Source organism: Rosa rugosa, chromosome 7, assembly GCF_958449725.1.
Source record: "Rosa rugosa chromosome 7, drRosRugo1.1, whole genome shotgun sequence".
Lineage (NCBI taxonomy): Eukaryota > Viridiplantae > Streptophyta > Magnoliopsida > Rosales > Rosaceae > Rosa > Rosa rugosa.
This window is the reverse complement of record NC_084826.1, coordinates 19511164-19528977: the sequence shown is the minus strand read 5'-3', so window position 1 is coordinate 19528977 and position 17814 is coordinate 19511164. Positions and strand designations below refer to the sequence as shown.

Below are 17814 nucleotides of genomic sequence, written 5' to 3'. Positions count from 1 at the left end.
GACTATTACTCTAATTCTCTACAATTATTCTACAATGAAATTCATTTTTATACTTGGCCATCAGGCTAGGGAACTTTTCTTTGCCCAGAAACTTTTCTTCCGCAAAGTTGTTCGTAGCTGAATGAAGCTCTGCCACAGTACATAGTTTGAATCTCATTTTGAAACTTAATTTATCCTATATACTCTTTCTTCTAGTTTTCTCTACTCTGCTATGATAAACTTTATTTATTCGCCTAGCTTGGAAGTAGAATGGGTGGCGTGAAAGTCAGTATGGGTGGTCTTTCTTCTCGTGAATCCGTAGGACTATCTATAACTAGATAAAAGTGATTAAGTTAAAATGCAGTAATGAGAGAAACTAAACAAATTCATTAAAAATCTATCATTTGTGCTATCAATCAGACGTCATAACAAGATTTGTGCAGTTAGTTGAAATCTATGTACTTCAAACTAGGATCAGCCGGTTTAAAAACGATGTCTGGAAAATCATGTAAAGATGATATCATGACCTAAATGTTTTTCACATCTAAAATCATTTTAATCCATGAGATGATACTAGATGTAATAAGAATTTTGAATTCTGACATAGTAGAATACTAAATAGTTTGAATTCTCAAAAAAAAAAAAAAAATACTAAATAGTTTGAATGATTGAAAAAGAAATATATGCTGTAAATAGTTATTATTCAGTGGGCATTCTTGTAATTAGCCAATTAGAGATATTATTGTAATTTAATTTCTAATCCTATCCAAGAAAGAGTTCTCTATTCAATAATAATATAATATACACTCCATTCTCTGCGTCCAATCTCTCTCTCACTGTAATTCTTTCACTTTTTTTTACAACACGTTGTCAACACAAAAAGCTCGACCATTGTGGATCATTTCCTAGGGCGCGAATAGCCTTGCTGTTGAGGATCTTCTCATAGTTGGCAATCTAGAATCGTTCATTGTTCATACATGTCATATAAATGTTGATTGCATGTAGAGAAATTCCCCATGAAGCAAGAAAATTATATGTCATTGATTTATTTGAATTCTACATAAACATCTATTCATGTTTCTTGGGAAATTATCCGGGTATCTGAAATCATCAGAGCTGTCAGTAGCCACTGCCAAGGGGCACTTGAGACAGCCACCACCCCACCTGCCTAGAAGTGCAGGTGAGACACCTGCCCGGTAATTTGTATGGGTAGCCGCACCACGTGGCAGTGCGGCTATCCAATCAAATCTCATAAATTTTTATCCCTATTCTGAAACTGTCCCTGATTTTTAATGTGAAATACCCAAAATACCCCCCTGCTTGGGCACTGATTGCAGAAGAATTTAAATGCAAAAGATTTACTATTGCTTTTAATGAGATTTGAACCCAATTTGTTTTAGATATGTAACTTCTCCTATAACCGCTGCATTACCAAAAACTATTGTGTCAGCTACACCCAATTTAATGTATACATTATGTCAGTTACCAAATTCGAATTATGACCACTATAATTCAATTAATAGGTCAGTTATAAATTTGAATTATAAAAGTAATTGCCCAATTTATTACCTACTAGCCCCTTAACATGTGCTCCGCACATGTCAATTGGCTTTTATTTTTTTAAATGAAAAATGTTACAGCAAATTTTGAGGAAGCTTCTCCTTTTTTTATGGGAGGTATTGCAATTTTTTCAAATATGATATACTCTATTGACTGTCTTATCCTCATATAGAAATAATTTATTTATTTATTAATATTTATATTATGTGAGGGCATATATGGTACTTCAAAAATTTAACCATTCACTCAAGAATTGACTTAATTATATAAGAAGATATGTAATGCAGAAGCATTAACAGGATTTGAACCCAATTCATTAGGTACTTAACCGCTGCATAAATAATATTTATTTGGTCATTTATACCAAATTTAATATGTACGTTATACCGGTTACAAAATTAAATTGTGTCGGTTATATTTCAATTAATTTTCAGTTACATTATCTTTTGGGTTAAATATTGTTTACTCCTTGAACTTTTACCCAAAAAAACGCTTCAGTCCCTCACCTTTTAATTTCACACGTTTACTCTTTCATCTCTCAATTTCTCACCGAATAGGTCCAATCCGTTAACCTGCCGTTAAATTGTCCGTTAAGTGGATAATCCTTTGATGTTAACTCAATTTTGTGGGACCCATTTTAGAAGAAAATACCTACTATAGCCCTGACTTCCTCTCTATTTGTTTTTTTAATTATTTTTTTTGTTCTTTTTTTTTTCTTTTTCCAAGAGCACCAAAATGGAAACCCAGAAATCCTCCTCCATCAACTTCGACGATCGGACCACCGATTCGCCCCTCCGCTACCTCTCCCCCATGCGATCCGACGCCGGCGGCCTCTTTGAAACCCCGCAACTCCAAGGCTAGAATCTCTCACCCAAACCCTTCTCTCTCCTCTATTCAATCACCATAGTCCCCTTCTCCACCTCCACCTCCCTGGAGCTATCCCCAAGAAGCTAACCCCCTACAACTCCAAGGCTGGAATCTCTCACCCAAACCCTTCTCTCTCCTCTATCCAATCCCCATAGTCCCCTTCTCCACCTCCACGTCCGCCGTCGATTTACTCCACTTTTACACCTCAGCCGTCGATTTCGTCCACTTCTACACCTCCGTCGTTGAACTCCACCACAAACCTCCCCACTGAAAACCCACATAGCAAAAACCAAACAAACACTAAAAACCAAACCCACATAGTAGAAAAGATCAAAGTTTTCACAAATCAGACATGTTTCTCACAAGAGAGACTCATTTTTCTTGAAACCTAGATCGAGAACACTCGTGAAGATCTGCAACGATGGGGAGAAGGGTTTTAGGCAGGAGCAATGGTGTTGGTGATGGCGGTCGGGATTAAGGCATAGATCCAGAGCGGCATTGGAGGAGTCCGTGAAGGGTGGTGTGCATCCTCCGTCTCTGCATCAATTTCAATTTCGTCTCTGCAACAATTTTGGTTGCAGATATGCAGCTATTTCTCACCGCAACCCAACATCGTCGTCCACCCAATCTAGGGCTAGGATCTCCTCGCAAAACCTGTAGCAAGAGAAAGGAAGAGAAATGGAAGATGGGGTTTTAAGAAGAGAGTGAGGAAGTGAGGAAGATTGAGTCTGTGAAGAAGGAGAGAGAGGTGCCGAGGTCGATGTCTATTGGGTTTGCGTGTTACTGGTGGAAGAAGAAGAGATAAACAGAAAAAGAAAAAAGAAAAAAAGAAGAAGAAAAAATTAAGAAAAAGAAAAAAGATGAACTGAGGGTATAATAGACATTTTAATGGGGTAGGGATTGCCACGTCATCTAGTTAACGGGGTTTTTTGACAGAGAGTAACGGAATGGACCTATTGGTCCAAAATTGAGAGTACGAAGAGTAAACGTGTGAAATTAAAAGGCGAGGGACTTAAATGTTTTTTTTTGTAAAAATTCATGGAGTAAACAGTATTTAACCCTTATATTTTATATCGATAATTATGGGTATGTAATGATGCATTATGGCAGAAGCATTTAACGATGCAATGAATTAATTTTGCACGTAACTGCTGGGCTACTGAAATTCATTGGTTCAATAAAAACCAATTTTAATGTATATACGTTATGTCAGTGACAATTAAATTGTTTCCATTGTAATTTAATTTATTTCGGTTTTATTAACAATTATTTTTGTATTAAGTTATTTCTGTTATGATTTAATAACATATATTGAATTTGTTTATGTTATAATGGTGAATATTAAATGAGGCTGAGCTAGAAACTCAAACCAAGCCCAAATTAGGAACAACAAACCCGACCCAGAAGTTCAGCCCCAAGCTGCGAAGCTAGCACAGAGGCTCGTCATATGTCGCTATGGCACTAGTTATGAATCCTCTCCAACTAAGCTCATCCAGTTGGATGCGATGTCTAGATAAGTTTCGGAAAATATTGACACTATTCAGAATGAGGTTGGTATGAAGTGAGCCTCGCTCTATCGAAACCTCACGCTATCTTACCTGGTTATATCCAACTAGAGTTACCGAAAAAGATTGAGTGATAATTGTTCATCCCTTAGCAGACCGAAACCTCACCCTATCTTACCTGGTTGTATCCAATTAGAGTTATCGAAAAAGATTGAGTGATAACTGTTCATCCCTTAACAGACCAGGCTGAGCCCAGCAGGCCCACTCTCTCTCCGCGGGACCTAGCAACCCAGCAGACCTCACTTAAAAGCCCAAGTCACATACCCTTTGACTCGCGCATGAAAGCCCGAGTCACGAGCCAGTAGACCAAGCCTCGTAGGCCCAATGTTCTAAAAAACGGCCTAGGCGCTGGGCGTCGGGTCATCGTTCCAATTATAGGCTAGGAGAGAGTGGTAGGCGTTTGGCTCCTCGGCGGCCGCCTAGGCGGTCTAGGCGGCTAGGCGTTTAGATCTGGGTGCTAGGGTTTTCTCGATATACGACGGCTCGAGTTGCATCGTCAAGGAGGGTCTAGGCGCGGATGAGTGAGTTAGCGACTCGAACGCGGCTGAAGATTATGGATGCTTTCTTGGTGGCGGCTGCGGGATGCGGTGGTTTGTCGGCGCAGATGTTTGGGATGTCTTTGAAGGAGGAGAACGAGAACATTGAGGTCAGCCATGATGTGTCATGAATCTGAAATGATTTGCTCCACGTTCGCCATATTTGGATTTCAAGCTTGATTTCTAGAAACACCCACATAGAACAATTGAAATATGGTGAATTGGGTAACATAGAAACAGAGAAATAACGAATTGCGTTTTGAGTTTGTTTCTGGGTGATTGAAATTTCAAAGAGCACTGCAAAGATTGAAACTTTGTGATGAGAGAAACAAAATATGGATTGGGTTTTTCTTTAATTGTGATATGGGGTTTTGGGTTTTGGATTTAGAGCGAAGGCATTGAGATTGAATATTGAAAGAGCGCACTGCAAAGAACTGAGCTTTCCACAGAGATAATGAAATAGTTAAGCTAGTTGAGACTTACGACAACTGATATGTTGAAGTTTGCGTTTTTGGCTTAGGTCTAATAGGAGATGGGAGGTTCTGAATGTGGGATAATTAGTACTATCTGATTGTTAATTTCTTAAATACCCTTTTCTCTATTTTAATTATTTTGATTAATTTTAAATAATTGTTCGACGTTAAATATTTTTAAGGGTCCTTGACCAAAAGCCCCAAAATGAGCCAAAGTTATCCCATTTACCCCAGCAACAGATTTTTATTCCTATCTACACAATTTGACATCAAATGACCATTGTGCCCTCAACTCAATTAAGAAATTGCAGCCACTGCCATTCTCTCTCTATTCCATCCCTTCGCCGGAGCTTGTCTCTCTCTCTCTCTCTCCCCCCTAACACGACTTCGATGGATTTCCACGGCGGCGGCGTTTCCGCGCGTTGATCCAGAGGCGGAGGTAGAGGATTCGCGGCATTTTCCGACGCTGATCCATCGGAAAGCGACGGTGCTGTTCACGTCGTCGTTTCTTCGACTCCGGTAGCCAAGCCGATCTGAATCATCGTCTCTCTCCGCTCTCTCTCCTGCACGACGCCTCTCTCTCTCTTGCAGATTCCGACGATCCAACACACGTCTTGATCTCCATCTCGTCAGTCTCCTCACAACAGCAATCGAGGCCTGCAACCGGCAACAGCAACTGAGGCGAGCAACGGATCTGCAATCGAGGGCCTGATTTGACATTCAGACATCTTCGTGCTCCGGTTTCGATCTACTGACTGGGATCAAAACAACAATCGAGGACCTGCAACCGGCAACAGGTCTGCAACCGGCGAAAACTGGCGAAGAAAGGTGCAGCGTGGGTGCCCGGATCATTTTCTGGGTGCCCTAATCAATTTTTTTTTTCTTTTTGTGGTAAAATGTGGCAGAGGCCCAGAAAAAAAGAAAAAAGAAAGGAAAAAAGGTTTTATTGAGGGCCAATAGACGTCTATTGGGGGGCAATAGACGTCTATTGCGGGGCAATAGATGTTTTAAATTAATGTAATCTCCTCTTCTTTTTTCTTTAATTAAAGTTATATTTGTGTAATTTTAGAAAAATTAGTTCTCATTTCGGTAATCGAAACGTCTATTGGGGGGCAATAGACGTCTATTGGGAGGTAATAGACGTTTTAAAATTGATATAATTTCTTCATTTTTTTTCTTTAATCAAAGTTTTATTTGTCTAATTTTAGGAAGATTAGTTCCTATTCCGGCTACCGAAAGTTCTATTGCGGGGCAATAGACGTCTATTGGGGGGCAATACATGGCTGATAGTCGTCTATTGGGGGGCAATACATGGTTGGTAGTCGTCTATTGGGGGGCAATAGACCTCTATTGCCCCTCTATTAGGGGGCCGGAATCCGGCGGCTGGTGACCGGAATCCGGCGGCCGGTGACCGAACTCCGGCGACCGGTGACGGGGCTCCGGCGAAGTCTCCCATGGATTCTCTCTCTTCCATTTTTTTTTCTCTCTCTCTCTCTAAGTAACAAATGGGTGAGGGTAAAATGGTATTTAAAAAAATTAAAAAACAAAAAAAAAATCTTAATGGGGTATTAGGGAAGACCTCCTTAGAGTGTTTTGGGTAAGAGGGAATTAAAAAAATTTAATGGGGTAAGTGAGAAAAAAATCTCTAAAAATGGTGTAAATGGACAAAAACCCTATTTTTAATTATATATAACTATATGTCATAAATATAATTAAAAATAAAAAAATAAAAAACCGCCTAGTCCCCGGGTCACCGCCCGACTAGCGCCGAGCGTTTTTTAGAACCTTGCGTAGGCCTCACTATCAGGCCCACTCCTTTTTTGGTGTAGTAGAAGTGTAGAACCAATTAAAAAGAAAAAGGATTTGATTCTGCTGGGGTTTGAACCAAGTCAACGTGCATGTCAAATAAGGCACTCTGACAACTCTACTATTATGGGTTAGGGGTCATCATGGGCCGAGCTAAGACCGGCCCTACCCTAAATTTTAGGGCTTAGGATCGGGCCGGGCCGGACCTAGTCAAAAGTCAACAAAATTTAAGGCGAGGTAGGGTCGGGCCAGGGCTTAAATATGATAAGCCTTACCTGCCCGAAAGGCCCGAACCACTAGGACCGGGTCTGGCCGGCCTTCCAAATAGGGCCATAATGGGCCTAAAAGGGCCTTAATTAATTTGTTTAACAAAAAGAAATTTTGTTACTCATCTAAAATTCTAGTGCGAAAATGTGTATAAAATGTAGGTACCTAATGAACCACTAGTCATACATATATAGAACTTGTAGTTTCGATAATATCATTTAAGAAACTTGAAGTTTTCTTCATAAATTAACCATACATGATAAAACCAGTAAATTTTACATGCTTAACTTGATTTTCATACAATGTTGTAGAACTCAAAGTTTTTATTAGTTGCTTATGGATTTTTCCCTAAAAGCACTTACCATGATTGTTTAATCTTTAATATTGAACTTTAACAATTGAAAGTCTCCGTAAGAAATTATCTGAATTCAACATTTTACTTGCCTGAAGCAAAACATAATTAGCGAATACTAGATGGGCCTATTGCCCCCATTTAAAACCTATTCCTCCAGGCCCAAGCCTCCTCTTCTTGTGTCCACCTAATTTGGTACAGAGGTTGCTCTTCTCCATGGCACTTGACCGAGTTGCTGGAGGGGGGTGGATGTTCTGTTCAATGACACTTGCCTGCTTTTCCAGAGGGGGGTAGATAGTTGTGCCCTGGAAGATAAAGACTATTTCCCCCGATCCTGGAAGGAAATCAACATTTTGATGTCTACTTCTTTATTTGAATTGCGGGCAAAGGAGAGGTAACCACAGTTGATCACTTACCATAAATTTGGTATGGACTGAAAATGTCTGGGGATGATACCACTGAAATAATTGCATTCGATATTCCTGATAATAGAAAGCGCCAAGAAATCAAAACAACGGATCAATGAAAATGCAAAACGCTGCAAAGAGCATGCAAGTAGAAACCTACAGATCAATTAGGGGAAGTTCAGCTAGGTAAGAAACTGATCCAGTGAATCGGTTATTCTGCAAGTACCTGCAGATACACCAAAATGAACATATAAATTTGATATGCCACGCGCTAAAGTATAGCAAGTTGACTAGAACAAAATGAAAACTCACAGTCCAGTGAGATTTGTGAGGGATTCAAATGAACTTGGAAGATCTCCAGTAAAGTTATTATATGACAAATCCCTGAAAAAAATCACAAGAAAGACATTTCATATTGCTGTTTCTGACCATCTTCCAAACTTGTTATTACGTATCTCAACTAGATCTCACTTTCAACCAGTGGCAAGAGAAAAAATTCTCAGCAAAACTACTCTATAGCAACATTTTGACAAATTCATTCCCCAGCCACTACTTATTTCATGTCACTTAAGTACAACATAAATTAACTACGTGAAATAAGCTTACATTTCTCTTAAATTCTGTAGGCCGGTAAAAACATTACCAATAGGTCCAGATAACAAATTGTGGCTTAGATTCCTGCATTAAAAAGAAAATAATGGTATTGAGTACAATGAGATTATGACTGAAAACACAGTAATGAAAACCAGAAAAATTAGCAGTGAGGGAATAAGCAACTCACAAATGTCGGAGACTTTTCATGCCATGTAAGCATGGGGGAATATTGTGGCTCAAATAGTTGTCTGCCATATTTCTGTAGACACCAGATACCAGAGTTACCAAACCTATAAATACGTAAATTACACAGTTGCATGAATGAGGCATATTACTTACATATGAGTGGCATTGGGGGGTAAGACATGTGGAATTTCACCACCAATGGTATTGGAACTAATATCCCTGGAAGAAGAAAGATGAAAAGATTCAGGAACAGGTATGCTTGCACAACTATAGTAAGTTGAAAAAAAAAAAAAAACAGTAGAACCACTTACAGCAGCTGCAAATAGTACATATCTCCGATTTTAGGACTGATATAGCCAGTCAGATTTAGACCGTTAAGTGCCCTGCAAAAGATTAAAGCGCAAGTTAGTTCTTCGTACAAAAGCACTAATACTTCAAGTATGGTAAATAATCAATGATGGTGATATGTGCATTACAGATATGCAACAGCAGGGCCAAAGCATGCCACTCCTATCCAGTCTTCATCATCATCACAGGGATCCCCACCATCCAATCTCCAACCCGTCAGCTGTGGCAGTTGGTTGAGGGTCTTGTAGAGATCATGAAGAGCTGCGACTGATAAGGGAGCAATATACAAAATCAATATGATCCGACTGATATAGTAACCAATGGTATATACTACAACAGCAATACAACTATTAAACAACTTGCACTTTTTTTCAGTCGCCTGGAGCTTTCATCAAACAGGTGGTGTGCATATAAGGCCAAACACACACATTACACTTGAGCATTTTAACTTCACCAAGGAGATCATTTGTCTCACTTTTCAAAGAATGCCTATCAAATTGGAATCTCACAAGTAACAAATAATATTTGAAAGACTTCCTTGGCTTGATAATGAAAACCATGTCTCTAGAAAATAGGAGCATCTTCGTTGTCCAATTCTTCAGATTGGTTATGTGTCTATCCCTTTGATCTTTAAATTATATGATCGAATACGAATAAATGAACCTAAAATTGAAGAGTGATGAAATGAAAGCTACTTTTCCTTTCTGGTCGGTGTAAGATGCTACTTTCCAAATAAACCCAGAACACTCATTCTACTGTACACTACGAAAATACGATAGGTCGTTTCCCAGAAACAACTTGTTGTGTCGTACAACTAACTGACCACAACTAACTGACCACGAAATATCCAGCGCGGATACGGGGTCAGAGGCGACCCCGAGTCTCGACTCGATCATCGATTCGGTTATTTTCCCGCCAAATTTTTCTTCCCGAAGAGCACAGAATTTTCCGTGAACTTTCTTTTAGGCTACTGAGAAAATTAAACAGAAAAGTACTTAAAAAGCAAAACTCTAATTTTTCGCTTCAAAAAAACTATGTTTCTCTTTTTCTCCGGCATCGGAAATTTGAAGATTCCGATCTACTTTATTTCTGTAATTTCAGTGATTAAATAGGGGATAACGAACGAAATAGATAAAATAAAAAAAATCCAACGAAGAAACTCCGAGAAAATCAAGAAGAAAACGAAAGATTCGAGAAGTTACGGTCATTCGGATCAGTAAACATCTCGGCTGAGGACGCCACCAGAACAGCCGCGACGAAAATCGCTATCAAGTACACGCACCGATACAGCTTCTCCATTTCTTGAAAATCAGGAAATATAAATAATGTCTGTTGAGAACGAAGAGAAATCGTCAGAGAAACAGAGAATTAAGCCAGAACGTAGGAAAACTCTGTTTTGGTTTCGGAGAATTAGAGATGAAGTAGTAACTAAAAGCATACATAAAAAAAATCGAAACCAAGCAGAACGGAGATCGGTGAAAGCCAGGTCGAATTTACGACGAGGGAAGCTCTAGGGTTTGAGATTGTTCCTGTTGGTGAAAGCAATAGACGAAAGAGAGAGAGAGACAGAGGGTTTGAAATAGTGTGTGCTCCGGTGGTTGAAGAATGCCAGGGAGACTGGTACTGTGACTACTGTTTAAACGAGCATGAGAATCGGATTTGCTAGCCGGTGTGACACCGTTTTCACGTTTCCTCATACACACGTGCCGCTTCTCCAGGTTGTTACCAATGCAGACGGGCTGTGGGCCTTAATAGAACCCGACCTGGCCCATGTGCGTTTTGAACAAGGTTACATGTGTTGGTGAATCGCTAGCACCAAGAAGAAAGAAAAGAGTGTGAAAGGAGATTACCGGGTTAGGAGTGGTGTGGAATGGAAACGCTTTGCTTTGGGTTTACAGGATTACAGGTCCTGCGGTTCAGTGGCTCTCTCATTATCTGAAGAAGCCCTATTGTTGTTGATGCGACTGGGGTCGATATAGGCTAAATGAGTCTTGGCCCACAAGCTCCTTTGGCAAATGGGTAGTCAATGCTGGAGAGGAAGCGACTTTTTAGTCTTTCACATTTCTCGGTAATATATTTTTATTTTAGTATGGGTTGGGGAAATGATCATTTACTCAATTTCAGCTTAAAAATTGCCCACTTACTCCACTAACAGTTTTTTTAACTCCATTTACCCAAAACGCTCTAAGAGATTATTTCCCTAATACCCAATTAATTCTTTTTTTATTCTTTTTATTTATTTTTGAGACTTTTTTGCCCTCTCCTTCTTTCTCACTTAGAGAGAGAAGTCATCATCCACCTTGCTGTGCTCCTGTGTGATGCGGCTAATATAGCCTCACAATTTAACCCTGCAAAATGTATTTGTCAGTATAGGATAAGCAGGGATCGTTCAGTCCGGGGATTGTAAGGTACACCTACACAAAAAGGTAATTAACAAATAAAAGAATAAAATGGAGGTTTTGAAATTTGGTTCCTAATCTACTTAAAATAAAAACAAAACAAATAAAACTATCTACAATGATCGACTTCCGTAACCTAGACCACTACCACTCAAAAATTACTAAGTGTAAAAACAGAAAATTCATTTCAACATGCTACAAAAATGTGCCCATCTTATTGCCCCCCAATAATATTATTATTGTCTCCCAATAATCTTATTATTGTCCTCAAGTGAAATGCATAAACTCCCAAAACCAAATTAATACAGTACATACACAATTGATCAATTTATATGTTCAATTGTATAAGTTCACTTTTTTTTTTCCTTCCCCATATTTGGAACTCAAAAAAAAAAAAAAAACTATGGGCACCCTCTAGAGTGTGAGGCCGGTGTAGGAGTGGTTGAGGAGATTGTGTAAGTGGATCGGAGTCCAGATGCAGTGCTCCAATTGTGAGGCTGGTGCAGGAGTGGTTGAGATCGTCTCTGATGGCGGACATCCAAGTCGAGAGAATCGACGTCGAAGCCGGCATCGAAGTAGTGATCGAAGATGTGGCCGGGGGCGTCGATGTGGGTCCCCGTGTGGGTGGGGAGCTTCATCTCCGAGCCAGATGAACTGGCCGAGTCAAACACCGGCATGTCGGGGAGGAGATCGGGGGTGAATGAGTCCCTATCGTCGGTTTCTGCTATAGCGGTGGCTGATGTCGAAGATTCGGCCGTTTCCGTGGACTTCGCGGCGAGGGGGGATCAGGTTGGTGGCGGTGGCGCCGGAGGAGACGTTGACGGGGGTGGTGCCCGGAATGGAAGGGTAGGCTGTGGTGGCGTGGGAGAGGGTGGCCTGAAGGGAGAAGAGGAGAAGGATCGGATTGGATTCATGGTGAGAGTGCTGAGGTGAGAGAGATAGAAAGAGAGAGTATGAGGGCAATACTGTCAATATATGTTAGATCGGGTAAATGGGGTTAAAAAATTCTTAGTGGAGCAAGTGGACAATTTTTAGTCTAAAATTGGGTAAGTGGTCACGGCCCCTTTTAGTATTAGTAAAAAGTCAATATATACAAAAAACAAAGGCTTAACGTGTAATATATAGAAGAAGAAAAGAAAAAAAAAACTGGAGAAATCACTCTATTTTTTGGTATTTTTATAAGAATTTTTTTATGTTTATGGACAACTGTCCATATGGTGCATCTGAAGTTGTTGGATGAGATGCAGATGGATTGAGGCAAACTGCATGTTTTGCCTCCGAACTTGAGTTACTTGGAGATATTCGAATGTCCCAAACCTATTTTCGAGTTATGTGATGAGAATGGAGTGTGGAAAAAGGCAGACTCAGAGCAAGTAGACGCATCGAGTAGTAATGCTCAGTAGATTTCATATTCCATATCTGTCGTATCCTTGTTTGTTTCTGCTCGTGAAATTCCATAACCAATTATATATATATATATATATATATATATATATATATATATATATATATTTTTTTTTAAGAATCAAATTTGAAAGTTACAACTTTATGCAACTTGATAAACATACTAGTATCATCAATCCTGTATTTCGCATTTGCCGAATCCTTGTCTTACATGTTTCTGTCTTGGTGAGATTTCACAAGTTCAAGTTTTTTGAGTATTCAAGTCTGAAGATTTTATCTTTTCGCTATTTCATAACTAATTAATGGCTTAGAAACCAAACAAAACTAGAATCCACCAACAAATAGGAGATGTCAGTAGAGAAACGTAAGAAAGCCGAGCACACAAAAAAAAAAAAAAGGAAGAAACTTACCTCTGCTTACTGCTGTTTACTTAAGGACTGGGATTGAGGTGTTGTTAATTTGTTTTATGGATGCAATCGAAATAAAGATTTCGCTTCAGACTAGAAGCAAAGCAGTGAAAGCACATTTCTTTGAGCCAATTGGAGTCTTATTTGGGAACTTGAAGGCTGGGGTTTCTCTCAGTGGCGGAGCCAGGAATTTAGACTTACTGGAATACTGGGGCACAAAAAAAAAAAAAAAAAAAAATATATATATATATATATATATATATAAATGAAAAAACATATAAAATCTTCAAATATAATTTCTATCTATTACAATGGTAATTGTCCTTGACGAGATTTTATATTTTGAAATCGTTGCATGATAGTCTCATCATCTATACTAGTAAAAATGTCTTTATCAATATATGAAATTAAGCAATCATTCATGAACTCGTCGCCCATTCGACTGCGCAAACGAGTCTTCACAAAAAAAGTGACTACAACAATATTCTTCACAAAAGAATTGATTTAGAATCATTACTTGATGAGATATATATATACATGTTAGTAATGTAATAAAGTATTTTTTTTAATTATTTTTCTATTGGACTTAGAAATCTGTAAGTAACTAGGAAATAGAAATCATTAAACGTAACAAAGTTTTATTATATATTGATGTCAAACAGATTTTTTTTTGGTTATAAAGAGAAATCATTAAAGCCCAAAGGCAAAAGAGGGGCAACAAGGGCTATCCAGCCCAAATCAAATAAAACCTAAACATTCCTTCATTCTGCTCTCTACACAAAGAAAGTATCGAACTCAGAAAAACCAAAAGGAAGAAGAGCATGATTCGGATAATATATATATATATATATATATATATATACAGATCTTATCCAGAGCGGAGCTCCGCTTTGAAATTAACGTGTGAAGTTCGAGTTTTGGATCACTTTTCGGTCGCATATCCACATCTCGACCGTTCAGTTTTTAGGTACTACTGTATAGATCGTTTCTGCAAGTTTTTAGCCAAAATGATGATCGTTAAAGTATCTAACTCGCTTAAACCAATGGACGGACTGAATCTGTCAACCTGAACCGTACTAGCTTTAAGGCAATTATCAATGCCTTAACGATCATCATTTTGGCTGAAAATTTGCAGAGACGATCTATACACTAGTACCTAAAAACTGAACGATCGAGATGTGGATATGCGACCGAAAAGTGACCCAAAACTTGAACTTCACACGTAAATTTTCAAAGCGGAGCTCCGCTCTGGATAGGATCTGTATATATATATATATATATATATATATAATCTTGCTCAGGTGCGGATATCCGCACCTAAGCAAAAACGTACATATTTTGTGTTTTTCCCCACTTTTGGATCACACATTCACATCTTAACCGTTCAGTTTTTAGATCCTAATGTATAGATCACCTCTGCAAAATTTCATCCAATTTGGTGATCGTTAAGGCATTCAAAACTGCAATTTACACGAACGAACCAAATCTGTCGAACCGGAACCGTTCGTATATATTGTTGTAATTTGCAGTTTTGAATGCCTTAATGATCACCAAATTTGCTGAAATTTTGCAGAGGTGATCTATACATTAGGACCTAAAAACTGAACAGTTAAGATGTGAAAATGTGATCGAAAAGTGGATCAAAACTGAAAATCCGTACGGATCGAAAAACTGCGGACGTCCGCAGTGGAGAACCGCTGTATATATATATATATATATACACACACACACACACACATATATATATATATCAATAGAAAGTCAAACGTGGGACCTCAAACAATCCCATCAAAGCCCATCCAAAAAAAAAATAGAAAGAAAGAAGAGCACCTGAAGAACTTAAGATGATGGATAGAGATAAATTGAAAAAATAATATAAAAATATATAATATAAACCTCATATTAATATAATATTAATATTATATATATATATATATATATATTAATTTTTTTCTGAAAAGCTGAGTGGGGCACGGGACCCACTGGGCCCCTGCCTCCCTCTGCCCCTGGTTTCTCTTGCTTGAGCCCTTGACATGAGTGTTCCAGGCCTGATTTTCTATTCTACCTGGCTATTCCTCGAGAATTTTACGGTGCACCTAATATATTGGTATTCTGTGTTATATGGCATCATCTTAGTCATTCGTTTGATGGGTCCGGATCAAGAGACACTTTATTTTAGACATATTTTTACATTTCTTTTTAGCCATTAGATTTAAGTACTTTCAATAGTCTTGATTCATTATAAACATGATGTGGTAAATGACATGGAAATAATTATATAAATATTTTTTTCACAGAAAAAATAGATAAACTCCAATTAAACCAATATTATAAGGAAAATCAAAAACCAAAAAATAGTTTCTTCTTCTTTTGGAAAATATGAGAGATTGAGAGACCTTGCTGCTCTTTTTTCAGCACCATCTCACCTTTTCCTTGAGTTGAACAATCAACTTTTTTATTTTTTTGAATGATACCTTATTGATTTCATTTCATTTAGGTTTCACACGATTTGCTACAAAATATCTTCTCACCCAAATCATTTTGTCTTACTGCAGTTTGTGTTGTAAAAATCCATCATCCCATAATCCCCTTTTATTCCATCAAGTTAGTATTAGTAATTGTACTTCAAGTTTTTAGATCTCTCTTCTTCTTGGGTCTTCAATTGTTTGCATACCTCTCTTCTTTCTTTTAGGCCAAAATCACAACCTATCATTCAATATAGATCTAGATGAAGAAGATTGAGTGGTTTTTCTATTTCTCAATCTACACAATCTTACTGGTTCCGCGATCTAAATATATTTAACAATTACATAATTATTGACTTGGAGAATATACAGTTGGAGACTTGGAGGGAGAGAGAGGTTGTGCCTATTTTTCTTTTTGTGTGAAGAAGAAGAAGAAGAAGAAGAAGATGACATTCATCTTCTAATTTGATTTCATTTTCTGTATAAAATTATTTTAATTTAAGTTTTTTGTTGTTTCTTTTAAGAAAATATAATTGTTTCCACATCATTTGCCACATCATACTTGAAAGTAATCAAGGGAAAATCCTACAATGTGTTAACGTATGACATGCATACAATTGCCTTAAAAGTGGTAAAATGAGTCCTTAAAATAGTAATATTAGTCCTCAAAGTGGTAACATGAGTCCTTAAAGTGGTAAATTTTCTTAGTTACCACATGAGTCCTCAAAATAGTAATATTAGTCCTCAAAGTGGTAACATGAGTCCTTAAAGTGGTAAAAATAGTTAATGTATGAGAAATGTTAACATACCATAGCTTTACCCTCAATCAAGACCATTCAAAGCATTTAAATCTAGAGAAATTCTTAGGTAGGGGCTTCCCCACCACGTGGATATAGGACAAGCCAATCAGACAAAAAAATTATTTTTTCTTATTCTGAAACTGCTCCTGCTTTTTAAAAGTGCAATACCCAAAAGACCCCTATGCTGGGGGTTGATTGGTCAGCCGCACCACGTGGCTGTGCGGCTACCCCACGCAAGTCTCTCTCTTAAATCTAATGGCTAAAGAGAAGTGTAAAATTATGTGTAAAATAGAGTGTCTCAGGAACCAGACCCTTGTTTGATTACCCCTTTTAATTTCTTTAAGTATTCGACTATTCGAATTGAATTTTAGATATACATAAATATTTACACACAACATATATGCCTAAGTGATACATAAGATAATCGTACGTATAGTAAGTTTTAGTAGCTTGACATCAGCCGCGGAAACAAATTATTTTGGATTTTTAGTAAACTTCTGTAGTTAACATATTGTTCCATACGACCAACTAACTAAGGACCGACACTACTACAAAAACATGATTTAAGGACACTGGAAAAGAGTCCTCTAATACATTTAAAGACACTCTAAAAAAGAGTCCTCTATCCAGCAGTCATTGTAAGTCATATACAAGGACACTAGAAAAGAGTCCTCTTTTCCCTACAAGGACACTAAAACTGTGTCCTTAAAGAAAAAAAAAAGTGTCCTCATATCCAATAGAGGACACATAAACTGTGTTCTCATATCAAGAAAAATGTGTCCTCTTTACCTTACTAGGACACCTAAACTGTGTCCTTAAAATCCAAAGTAAGTGTCCTTGTATCTAATAGAGGACACGTAAAATGTGTTTTCGTATTAAGAAGAATGTGTCCTCTTTACCTTACTAGGACACAATTTTTGTGTCCTGAAAATGGAAACAAAGTGTCATCCTTTGCCAACAAGGACACATAAACAGGGTCCTTAAATGTTGAAAATCATCCAAAAAAAATATATCTCAAGCATTCTTAAAAGCGCGGAAAGGAATATATTAGTCACCAAAGTACACTATTACAATATGTATACAAGCTAATATCCGATCAAAGGAGAATCAACTACAAAATGAAATTAAAAATATACCGTAACTACTATACTTGTCATTAGGTATGTTATATCAACCTTAAATAGATGCAGAGCTGCATGAACTCCAATGATTTGTCCTTGCCAAAATAAGAACCTAAACAAACAAGCCAATAGACAAAAATTTAGATTATTGATTCAATATATCTGCTATAAAGTTTGTGTTATAACTGATTACATGCATTTCTATGCATGTAATTGTATCTAAAACACTAGAAATAAGCTAATCTTTGAGCCAATTATAATGTAATTAATCCAATTTT

General features: G+C 37.8%; 1 protein-coding gene across 1 annotated transcript; it reads right to left on the bottom strand.

Annotated features, from left to right (window-relative positions):
• Positions 1–7417: 7417 nt before the first annotated feature.
• Positions 7418–10531, bottom strand: LOC133723541 (protein STRUBBELIG-RECEPTOR FAMILY 2-like). Its single transcript, XM_062150388.1, has 11 exons — positions 10381–10531; positions 10143–10269; positions 9069–9207; positions 8904–8975; positions 8746–8811; positions 8594–8665; positions 8419–8490; positions 8125–8196; positions 7973–8038; positions 7822–7887; positions 7418–7739 (listed from the first exon to the last, which is right to left on the bottom strand). The coding sequence occupies exons 2-11, from the start codon at positions 10237–10239 to the stop codon at positions 7664–7666; spliced, it is 798 nt and encodes a 265-aa protein (XP_062006372.1). The 5' UTR covers positions 10240–10269; positions 10381–10531; the 3' UTR covers positions 7418–7663.
• Between the last annotated feature and the right edge of the window lie 7283 nt (positions 10532–17814).